Below are 12211 nucleotides of genomic sequence, written 5' to 3'. Positions count from 1 at the left end.
CTGAAAAGAAGATAAAGACAGGGGACAGAGGGTTGTGGTCCTCTTTGCACTCTTTAGTGAGAGTTAAGAAGTTTGTGCTAGTGGCTGGTTCAGCCCCAGCATGAGTCAGTTGAACAAGTGAAAGTGTTTACGAGACAGTTGTCCCTTAATCAAATAAAACGTTTTTTTATGTTCTTCATGGAAATCTCCAGAAAGATTACTAGCACAGCATTATTGCACTTGTAGCTACTTTTGTATTGATTAAAGCCGCACTATTTTACTATTTTAATACATTATAAACTAGGTTATATATATTATCGGTCTGTCTCCTGCTTGTGTGAATATGCAAGCGATGTTTGGGTCAGCCTGGGATATTTTTTTGGTACGCCTTTTGCTCTGGGTGTGCCCCACAGTCAGCTTGGATTAAATATTATTTTTATTGAGCGCAAGACCTCCACAGCAATAACAAATATGGTAGACAATAATAAGACACAAAAGAAAAGTTATGCAGAAAAACCAAACTCACAAAACACAATGTTTGATTTCAGATTCCTGGATTTTGCTGTAGATTCTTCAATTGTTTTATGACTTACATCCCCCCTCTGACAGCGTTATGGACAGCGGGCCAAAACTGAATGTCGGGTTGGAGCTTTGACCAACTGAGGAGCAGAGGGGCGAAAATAACAAGAGACTATGTGCCTCGAGGCAAAATGCTGAACAACATAGTTTTATTACACTGAAACCCAGCGTTTGCTGGCATTTCTTATCTGTATTTGAAGAGTCTCACATGCAGCAACGATGCAGGATGTGACTGACAGAAAGTATCAGCCCCACTTGAGATATTGCTTCAGAGTAGAGGAAATAATTTAAACTTAAATACTGAAGAAGTGGTTAAGTGGAGGTGCCGGGAGGAAGTTTAATCAGGTGCTTCTTTGCAGTCCGACTGTAGTCGTTATGTTTTAAATGTACACGATGTGAAAGCAGTTGTAACATTCTGGCATTTCTTATATGCTGCCAGGCGTAAACACAGTTTTTTTTTCCACATTAAGCTTAATTTTGATTCCCCCTTTAATGTTTCAGCTGTTTCTATTGATGTTGTGGTCCCTGACTTGGATATGAGGCGAGAGCGACCTGAAGGATCAGCCTGAGAAAATACAGCTGAGGAAGATGTGAACCACATGCTCTCGGCCCATTTTTATTTGTTTTTATCCACATTTGTTCCTCATTTTCAGCTGGGATGCGTGCAGAGCAAAAGGTTTTCTGCCCTTCTCAACGTACTAGAGAGATGAGTAAAGACCAGGAATGGTTTATGTTGGGTTAAATCTAAGGGTACAGATGTGTTTATATCCACAAACCGTCAGCTGGATATTTTCCGTAGAAATGAGGATGAGAGAAGCCCTGGATGTCTGGGGCCTTCCTAATAATCTGACACAGCACAAAATGTCCAGGAGTCTGCTCTGTCGTTCTGTTTACAGTACGCACAACCCAAAACCACCAACCACCATGTGATGCAACATCCACCGAGTTTGACTACATTTTCAAAATGACAACCGAGTTAGGTTAGCTCATAATGTGATGGAACAAAAGCAAAAACTTGTCCTGCTTTCCCTTTCACTAGCATGTCCATAAACTGCTTACACTGCCATTGCTATCCAGCAAACCAAAACATTCATCATTTAATATAGGGCCTATTTGATTTCAAACAAGACATGTATATATGAAAAAAATAACAATATTGTGCACTATATCTCCATGTAAATATCACATAAAATCCTGTGTCTTATCTGTGTTGCCCAGTCATGGACTATACACCGCAAAAACCTCCATTCAAAGTAACAGGTATCTCTCTTTCAATATCAAAGTTGAAACCCAAGTATATCAAGGCCCCCGGTCTCTTGTCCATCAATCAGCGAGGAATAAAGCTGATTGACAAGCTTTAAATCCTACGGTAACATAAGACTGTGGAGAAAGGGGATTGTGAAGTTGCTCTGAAGGGGGTCCTGGCCTCTTGGCATTGTGTGTGCACGGACAGTATACCCCCTCCCCCCTCCTCGCAGCATTGAAAAGGTACATGATCTACCTATGGCTGTTTGAGCTGTCCTGACCTGTTCGCCCTCCCGCAGACCGGCTCGGTTTCTGCGGTCCTGTGTCCCGGTGTCACATGAGAACGCTGGGACGCCGAACACCGCCCGTTAACTACTGGGAGAACTGGACGACTTTTGCAAACGTATTTTTGGATTCTGTCGTCCACACGGTAGTTCTCAACTTGTCGGTGCAACTAGTTTTTAACGCAATCTAAGTTAACAGTGACATAACCCTAACATGCGACAACATCATCGCTTTGTTGTTATTGATACGTTTTTTTTATGCAGGGTTGACAAATGACCCATCCCTTTGTAGAGTGTGTGTGTGTTGGAGTGAGAGAAAGGGAAAAAGAGAGAGGGAGACAGTCCACAGGTGCAACGTGAGCCCTTTCAGCCGGTAACACTGACTCGCCACTCCTTTGTGTCTGAAAGTGAACTTGTTCTCACAAATTGTCTCAACACTTATTCTGCAGAGTGTACACAGAGCCAAAAGGACAGATTTCCCTGCCTGTAAATCTGAATCTGTTTAAAAATACAAAATGCCCAAAATATGATTAAATGCCACATTTACAGCAGACTAAAAGTAAGTAATTTTAGCTCACAGAGTAGCTAATATTGACCTCAATGGAAAAAGAGAATAACGGTTTTTAAAAAAGCATGGCATTTCTGCCAGTGCTCATCTGTCTTCTTCTCTTGCTTAATATAAAACAGGTTTTCATGGACAGCTGTGTTTCTAATCTGCCTGGAATGAAGATGGAGAGAGAGGGAAATAGCAAGAAAGTGAAGGAGGAGAGACGTAAGAGAACAGTATGAAGGAGTTGGAAATGGGAGATGAAGTTGAAAGCTGGCAGGGAGGAAAAAAAAAAAAAAAGTAAAGGCAGACGACATTTCACAGTGAAATGTTAACAGCTAAGAATAGGATCCCTGTGTGTGTTGTGAAGGACCAGCAGTCAGAGTCTGGAAAGTATTTGATCAAAACTGCTGGAAAACAAATTAGCTGGGTAAGTGAATGAAATAAGGAAGGAAGTGTGTGTGTGTGTGTATGTGTGTGTGTGTAAAGAGTCGTGTGTGCAATGCATAAACGTGTGTGACTTTAGTTTGTATATGAATATGTTTGCATGTGTGAAAGCTCAGTGTAAGCCCACAACGTCCGGTGTCATAACAAAACATTACTGAGACAATAAAAAAATCCAGCTTAATTAAAAAGAAAGCTAGAGAAGAAAGACAAAATAAATAGAATTTATATATATAAAAAGGATTAAAAAAACCAAGAAGAATAATCTAAGGTGGATGTGAGCATACCCATCTCATAAACATAAACCCATCTCTAAAACACACTCACTCACTCATTTACACATAATCTGCTTTAGTGAAGAGTGCTGAAAGTCACTATTGATGTGCAGTGTTAAAAAAACCTAGCCTGTCTCAGATCACGGCCCTCTGGTCTGCTGCCATTCTTATTAAAAGCTCCTGTACTGTAGGGGGTTGCTGACACAAGAATATGAGCCAGGCTCAGGAAATAACCTACGCTACTGCAGCAGTAGCAGCAGCAGAGAGTTTCTGTAGCTCTCTACTATCCAGCAGATTATCACTGGTATTAAGAGGGTTGACCTTCTGTAGATGTAGCTGAAAAAAAAAACGCTCTCTGGAGCAGGGGTTTGAACAGTTGAGGTTAGGGTGGTCCATGAAGGATTCTGGTAGACACAACTTTTTGTGAGGCAGCTGGATTTGCGAGATCACAACATGACGTGAGAATCCAGCTTGTCGGGCCGTGATCTCGCGAATCCAGCTGCCTTGCGAGATAAGATGGTTCGTCCAATTACCTGCCAAATATTTTTTGAAAGCGCCTGCCCTTTTCCAAACAGTTTCCATGGACGACGTCTTAAATGGTTCTGTGTTACAAACCATCTGGCGCATCAGGTTAAGACACAGTCGGAGGATCGTCTTTTATGTTTAACACGCGTAGAAGGAGAGTAAGGATTTATGGTATAAATTCACCTACTTCCAAGGTACGTAGAGAAGGAAAGAAGTCTGAGGGTGTCAAGACAAGAGAGCAACACTTGCAGTATTAAGAACAATTCTCATAATAAATACAATAATAAAATTGTTCTTCACACCCTTTAATACGTAAAAGAAAACATGACATTGTAGTTCAACAAGCAGCCAGCCAACAGTTTGGAGGTATTTATTGACCATCAACAGCTGCAGGATTTCCCATACATTCATTTATTTGTGGCGGCCTGCCACAATATCAACATTGCTCTCTCTCTCTCTCTCTCTCAAACACATGACAATGGTTTTGTCTGTGAATAGCCTGATGTTATACACTCCAGTACAGTAGGTGTGCACCAGTAAAAGAAGAAGAGGGGTAGGCTATATATGGTTGTTGGCTTTTCCCCGGTTTTCTCCGCAGAGAAGACTCTGACAAGTTAGTCTGTCTATGTACTAAACACAATGTCAGAGACTGAACTCTTCAAATAAGTTATGAGCAAGCATGCAGGGCTTGAGCGGACCTCCTGTTGTCCCAGGAAGGATGTAACATTAAATCAAATTTGGGACAAGAGTTGAAAAAAAAAGACAAAGTGTGTAAAAACTGAACAAGTCCGACTCCAGACAGTGTGTGTGTGTGTGTGTTGACGGTAAGTTAGCTAGTTATTTAATAATCTTTTTTTTTCACCACAATTAATTCTGTGGGAAACACTGAGCTAGCTTATGTTAGCCCCAGTGACTGCATGAAATCCTGTACTGTCAGTGAAGCTGCATTGGTCTCACAGCCTCAAACTCTGAACTAAACCAGTTGGTGATTCTTCAACGTTAGCAAGCCAGCTACAGATGTTGCAGAACATGCAAAGAAGACAACGTTGCAGTTCCCAAGTCTTTGGTGGCCACAAACTGTGTCTCCACACCAAGCTCGCACATACTGGACCAGTCTGTCCACCATATCAGCTCTCCATTAAACTACCAAGAAGACAACAAATATATCAAGGTCGAAAGTAGTGAGGACCCTAACTGTAATTTAATTACTGAATTACAAATTGTAATCCCTTACACTACTTGTTATTGAAAAAGGTAATCACATTACTGTTACAAAGTAATGAATTACTGCCTAAAACTGAGTAATCACTTTGTAAGCATCTACCAGTGCTTCCACTGTAATTGTACAGGCCAGGCGGGCCACCAGGCCAACGAGAACCCCCGCCAGGCCAAGAAAATATTTTTTTAATGCCAAAAATAACATCAAATATCCATTCACTTGGAAACCAATAGCATTTGGGAGCCTCTGTGCAGTGCTGTTCCGAAACATGAGTTAACGTCTGTGTCGTTGCCTAAGAAACTCTTGGTAGCGTAGCTCTGTTAAGGAATAGGGCAGTACGTAATATGTGTGCGTAGCGGGTGAGTGAGTGGTTGAGTGAGAGAGCGAGCGGCAGAAAAGTGACGGTGAATGCGAGTGGAGCAGAGGAAAAGGTTAGCAGTAAGTTGTCAATCTGGTGCTAAATGTACAGTACAGACTGCAGTGAGTCAGTTAAAAAATGTTGCAGCTTGTCAAGACCAAGAAAAGTCACGTGTATTGTTTCCCCGAGTGCTGGAAAAGTGAAGGAGTTCAAAAGTTAGCAACAATGCGTTAGCCTAACCTGAAGACGCTAAACACAGAAATAGAGAACGGAGAAATATGTGGCTGTGTGATATAAATATGTGACTTTTGCTCAGTGCGTTATCTTTTCAACAGCAGATCTTTTACCATCTCAAGGAAAAGCACCTGCTGTGACATTCCTGGTCCAGGTGTGGCTACAAGTTCAATATGGGCATGTCAAACCACAGAGAACAATGAATGCAGTAGCACTTTTCTGCCAAATGTTATTGAGTGTTGATATTTCAGCAGTGCAGTAGCAACAGTGGCAGTTGTCCATTTAAATTTGTGCTGCCATGTGTTATATCATTTAGTGCCTTCACATGTTTGTTGTGTTAAGCTGCAAACTGTTTGTTACAGTAGACTTTTTATTTATTTTCTAATTGCAAGATGGATAGTTCTGTCAAAAGTAGAAGTTTAGGAAGAACAATAAAAACAAGTTATAGTAAGGCATATTTTGATCATAGTAAGAACTATGCCACCAATATCCCCACATATTTAAAAAGCTTTTATATAGATGACCACATACATCAGCTCATAAAAGCACGATCTTACCTGGTAGGCAGCGTAATCCAAACACATCTCGACTCCTCGCGTTCGTCCCGCTCTGACTCAGCATCCTCTCCTGTGAAGGGAAAACAGAGCTGACATTAACACCATGTAATCCCTCTATTTGCAGAAGTGGCTGCTGTTTATTCAAACACAGTATTTCACAATGCAACATTTTGTTAAACACGTCTCATAAGGACTCAGAAGACTATGTGAGCAGTGTTCATTTAAATGGAATACTGTTCTATTTTTAACCCCTATGCCGCAGAATCATCAAATTGTTTACCCAAAGAAACAGACTAAACAGTACACACACACAGAGCCTTATGTCACCTTTGTTCCTGATCATATTTAATCAAGGCGCTGCCTGCTTCTCTCATCAAAGCCTCGCTCGCCTCAGTGGACCCATTTCCAAAGACAAAGAAACAAAGCCACCGCACAATGCTTCATGATTCGAAGTTTCCATGTTGCTGTTTGTTCCTGCTTTCCTCTATGGAACTCATGAGATCTTGTGTATTTGAGACTATTCTACAAGAAACATCCAGCCCCACAGAGCAACAAGGGTTACTATAATCAGACGACGTGCTTACTAGCACATATGGATCCACTTAACTTTGCTACTAACCCCCCTTTGTGAAGGCCATTTACATTTATCGGCTAGAAATCCCATAATATGCCGAGGCCTGTAATGTGAGAGGACGATATGATTATACAGGTGGCGGACAAGCTTTAGAGTAGTACAGAAATAGAGGAAAAGGCCCTGAGTTGACATCCAAGAAAACTATACATTGTACAGTTTCAAACTACTCCCTCAGCGATTCTGGTTGAGTTTTGCTCACAGTGAAACTATTTATCATGGTTTCATTTAAGGCACCGGCTTTATCACGACAACACGGCAGCTATTTCTTTGAGTCAGCAAGTACATGTGAGCGATAACAATGAATCCACTCAAGTCACTAATGTTATGCCAACAGTTTTGCAGTGTGGTGAATTCTGTGTTAGCAGCCTGCTCATAAAAACCTGAGACTCTAACGTTGTAAGCCCTCTATAAAAAAAAAAACAAGGAACGTTTAACAAAGAGGAACTTTTCTCCTTGAAAAGATAGTAAAATCACACTTTCATGGATGGTTGTTTTCTTTGCATGTGAGAACACGCCTCGGTCTCACATAATAACAGCTATGTTGGTCCACAGTGAAAAACATGTTAGTTTCACAATAACAGCTGTAAAATTGTGAGATGCCTACTTTTTTTTTTTTGGCCTATTCTTTTCTAGCGGCCTGTGTCCACATCATGTGACTGTCAAGTTTCTGTCTGCGAAAGCAAAACAAAAAAGTAATTTTTTACACATTTTAATGTGAGACTGGGGTTGAAGAACATGTGGCTACATCAAAGAGAAACTCACAGACTTTCACTTTGATGCTGATGCTATCTCGATGGAACATTTTTTTAGGGCTGCAACTAACAATTATTTTCATTATCGATTAATCTGTTGCTTATTTTTCTGATTGATCAATTAGTCATTTGGTCTGTAAAATTGTGAAAAAAAGTATTTCCCAAAGCCAAAGTCCTAAAATGTTTTGTCCCAACTAACAGTCCAACCAAACTAACCAAAGATATTCAGTTTATTATCATAGAGGACTAAGGAAACCAGGAAATATTCACATTTGAGAAACTGGAATCAGAGCATTTGGAATTTTTTTTTCTGAAAAACGGACTCATTAGTTGCCGATTAATTTTCTTTCGGTTGACTAATCGACTCATAATTGCAGCTATATATTTTTTCAGTATTTTCATACTTTTTGCTGCAATATTTTGCAATAAAATGGTTCTATACATCCAACTCCAAAGTCTAAACCTACAGGAATTAGCCAACATCATGGACTTCTTCCTGACATTGATTTCTAGGCTGTGTTTATTCTAAGACATTTGAAATATGGTTACACTTCCAACAACTTAACTGACCATATTTAAAGGCCAAAGCTATGTGTTGGCAAAAACCGCTGGAGAAAAACAAGACTTTTTTAATTATAAGGCAGGACACTAAACATTTTACAAGACTTACTTTAAGCTTGCCAGAGCATTGTTCATTTTTTTTTTACATCTGGCTTTTAAATGTATTTTGCTTTCCCTCTGTCTCTCCATCAACACCCACAGAAAACCCACAGCTGAATTCCTCATACTCTTTTAAGAACATCAGAGGCTATTCAGATCTTGTTTTGTCATTCCTTTCATAAGTCTTGGGCCTTAGCTCTGTCCTCTGAAGGTCGATAAGACTGACAGACTTGTGCCTCAGGGTCAAATGAACTCAATAGATAACACTGCAATGCACAAGTAGCACTGGCACTCAACTGTAGGCTAGCCTATGTACATAATGTGATAAATGTGGTAAGAAGAGAGCTGCTTCTAGCAAAAAAAAAAAAAAAAAAAGATTTCTGGACTCAGTGAATGTGACAGTTTAAAAATAGCTACAGCAAATGCATTTGAGATTTGAGCTGTTCTCCTCCACTTATATGTTTTGCAATACAGAGGTAAACCAGGCGACACAGATAAGGAAAAGAGGAATGAGATAACATCTAGGCATAAACTTAAAACACAACATTTACAAAGTAAGTCTGCTCAGAAGTCTCTGAGTCACATATCACGCAAAAAGAAACACATTTCCAAGGCTGTGTGTGTGCTTTTTGCTGACATTTCACTTATTTGCCTTTCATTGTGTGGCTTCGGCATCCCCGCTGTATAACTGCCTCTTCCTCCCCTGTGCCGCCTCTCTGCCCCACTTTTGCCCTCCCCTGCTTCCCTCCCTTCATCCTCAGGGACAGTGGCCAAGGCTTATTGCAGTTTCCATTGCTCATGGCTTCCCCTTGCTACTGCGGCCAGACTTCAGCAGTAAGCGTGCGTGTTCCTGGGTCTGGAACATACTTCTCACAAGGAAAACTCACAAGGAAAAGAGATGGGAATTTTGAAGGGACGGTGGAGGAATAGCAATCTTCTATAGCATCTTAATCTCTAAAAATTTGAATCTTCTATCATGTCTTAGAATCTGATTTGACGTGGAACAGTTGACAACGCGATTAGATGAGTAGATAATTTGATATATTTAGTTAGTAAGATAATTAGACAGTTGCTTCACTACAATTCAGTTTCCAAACAACCTTCTGGAGGGAAAGTTTATTTTCATCTGAGGCCGCCATTTCTTCTGACAAAAATCTAACATTAAAAAAGCATTAAAAAAAAAAAGAAGAACGGTCTCAAGCATTTGATTTTCAATTCCAAACAAGACTGAATTACTGAGTCTGTTTTGAAAGCTACTCTTACTGAGAAACGCTCTGCTTGTGGCTTCTAAAATATACATTCGCTTTTAGCCACTGTTCACTGAACTGCGAAGGATCAAAGCCCATTTATTTGTATTGTGATCTCCACTTCCTCACATGAAAGGGGACAGTCATATGACATTGTGATTTGGCTTGGAAGGAAACTTAGGACGTGACGCAGTTTTGCTAAATGTGGCACGCTTTAAAGTGTTTCCCCTTTTTTCCATTCAGAATAAATTCTGAGATTTTTTTTTTTGTCTAGAGAAATAAAATCAACTGAGTCGTCTCATCGTTTCTGGATAGCCGGCAGATCTGTAAAGAAATACTGTATTTGCTACAGTCGAAACAGAAGACCTCATATCAAATATATTCATGCGCTGAAAAGAAAAACCCCCCAAGGGCAAAACAAAAGAAAAAAAAACTGCCTTGAATGTAATCAGCAGTTCACAGCAGAATGAGGTCCTCAGTGGAAATCTATTTTCTAGTGCAGTGTGGTGGATTCCGGCACAAGCTGCATTTTAGCCTCGATATGAGAAAACACAGAAATACCACAGACAGATCTTGACATATAGAGTAAAATAATAAATCAATGTTTCATGAACTGGGAATTCTTGCGGTTAATATTTAATACGAGGATTTCTGCATGGCACTATATCCAGCTTTTAACCCCGTTCTATTGCAAAAGCCTGCAGCAATTAGCATAACTTTCCCTGTTGTAACTTCTCATTCTGAAACCTTCCATTATAAACACTTGGCAACACGGGGGAATATTCACATCAGTGCCCAAACTCTCAGTTGTTCATTATAACACCATCAGTCAGACTTCTAGACGCAAAACAAATGGATAATTACTGGCTCTTTTTCACGGTATCCCTGCTTAACGATTTGTGAATCATTGTCTCATAACGTTTGCATCCTCATTATCTCTTCCTTTTATTTTTGCGGATGCAGTGTGCAGTGCTGACAGAGAGTCAAGCCAGGCTCGTTGCGGTTGCTGATGCACTGTGACATTGGTAAGGGAAGGCTCAAAGGTCATTTAAAGCCAAATAAAACAGTGTTTGAGGCCTTGATTATTACATGAGGATAGTTATTCAACAAGATTAAAAGTATATAGTCTTGCTAGCCACTCTGTGAGGCTGATAATAGGCAAAGCTAATGTCAGAATGTCAATATGTGCTCAATGAAAATGCTATCATGTTAATGATTGATGATCAGGTTAATCATCAATACACACAAAGTACAGCTGAGGCTGAGGGGCATTTGTTAAAAACCCAAATATCGAAAAAACGAAAATTTTGAGTTGATGGTGCGATATTAAAAGTTATTACAACTCATACTGAGGGGGACACAAATGTCTGAGCCAAATTTCATAGTTTTTGAGACATTTCACTCAAAACCACATATGTCAACGTGCTGGTGGCACTAGAGGAGAAGTCAGAGGATCGCCAAAGTCAGTAGGAATCATCGTCTGGGCAGCCAGCGTATACAAATCCACACACTATTTGATTTGACAGCATTTTCATCAGCTTTTCATCAGTCACTGTAATGCCTGTCAGTGGAGCCCTGACATACCAAACTCATACCGTACTGCATTAGCTATATTCTGAGATTCTTCTTTTGGCTACACAGACCGTTCTGCGACTACAAAGTTAACACGTCTGATGCCGACAACAACAGCCGGCGTGTCCATCAACAACAGCAGCATTTACGCCTCATGGTCTCTGGAGCACACTTGTGTCTCTAAACCCATCACTAACAGCTCATCACTGCAGATGAGTGTCAGCTAAATGGCTTAAGTGAAAACCTAATGCTGAATATTGAACACTCTCAGTGCCTCATAATCGTCTCTTGTATGAATTTGACAGGCACTTACTCTGACTGCTAAGATCCCAGAAGTGAGATTATCACTTATCACAACAGACAAACGACCCAGCCTCTTCAGACCAGGCTCTTTTGCGAGTGAATAACACTGCTGGTTAATTATCACCCAACGCCAGATCGATACACCCTCTGATGGGACCATAAATCTGCTCTGACATTAAGAAGAAGCTGTTGTTGTGCTCTGTTTAAGCGGTGGAAGCTCTAGCAACTCAGGGGCCGGTAGCGAATGTGATGTCTGAGTCCTATGGGAATGGGTGTGGGTGTGTCTGTACTGCTTTGACCCACTCCTATCAGGCTCGCATCTTCAGCCACTCTGAATAGAGCTCAGATGATCCCTCCTCTGGCATTTTTTGCTTCTGTGGAGCTTTGTGCTGTGTGCCTTTCCTGCTGACTGCTTCAAAGCTGGCTGGGAGATGCAGATAGAGTGAACACAAGGGGATAGACGCAGCCAAAATAAGCCTGGATATGCCGGCCATCCTGTCAAGATGCAGGCCTGAGCTTCCTCATGTAGCGTTTAGGACTGCAACTATTTTAATCATTTTTCAAGAAAAATGCCAAACATTCTCTGGATCAAGCTTCTCAAAACGGGATGATTTCCTGTTTTTCTTTGTCATATGACACTGAATTAAATATTTTTAGGTTTTAGACTGTAAGTTAGACAAAACAAGGAAACTGAAGACATCACCGTGGCCTCTGGGAAATTGTGAGCACCATTCTTTTCATAGCCGAAACAATTAATCCAGAAAATAATTGGTAGATACTTCGATAATGAAAATAAC

The 12211-nt window shown here is 40.6% G+C and overlaps 1 protein-coding gene across 1 annotated transcript in view; it reads right to left on the bottom strand.

Moving 5' to 3' along the window:
* Positions 1-12211, bottom strand: part of mtmr11 (myotubularin related protein 11) — a 31930-nt gene that overhangs the window by 17559 nt on the left and 2160 nt on the right. Inside the window, exon 2 of the mRNA XM_042424572.1 lies at positions 6247-6316. Within this exon, the coding sequence (XP_042280506.1) occupies positions 6247-6316 (70 nt within the window). The remainder of the gene's footprint in view (positions 1-6246; positions 6317-12211) is intronic.

The sequence above is a fragment of the Thunnus maccoyii genome, chromosome 10, assembly GCF_910596095.1.
Source record: "Thunnus maccoyii chromosome 10, fThuMac1.1, whole genome shotgun sequence".
Classification (NCBI taxonomy): domain Eukaryota; kingdom Metazoa; phylum Chordata; class Actinopteri; order Scombriformes; family Scombridae; genus Thunnus; species Thunnus maccoyii.
Note: the sequence above shows the minus strand (reverse complement) of the source record. Positions and strands in the feature narration are given on the sequence as shown.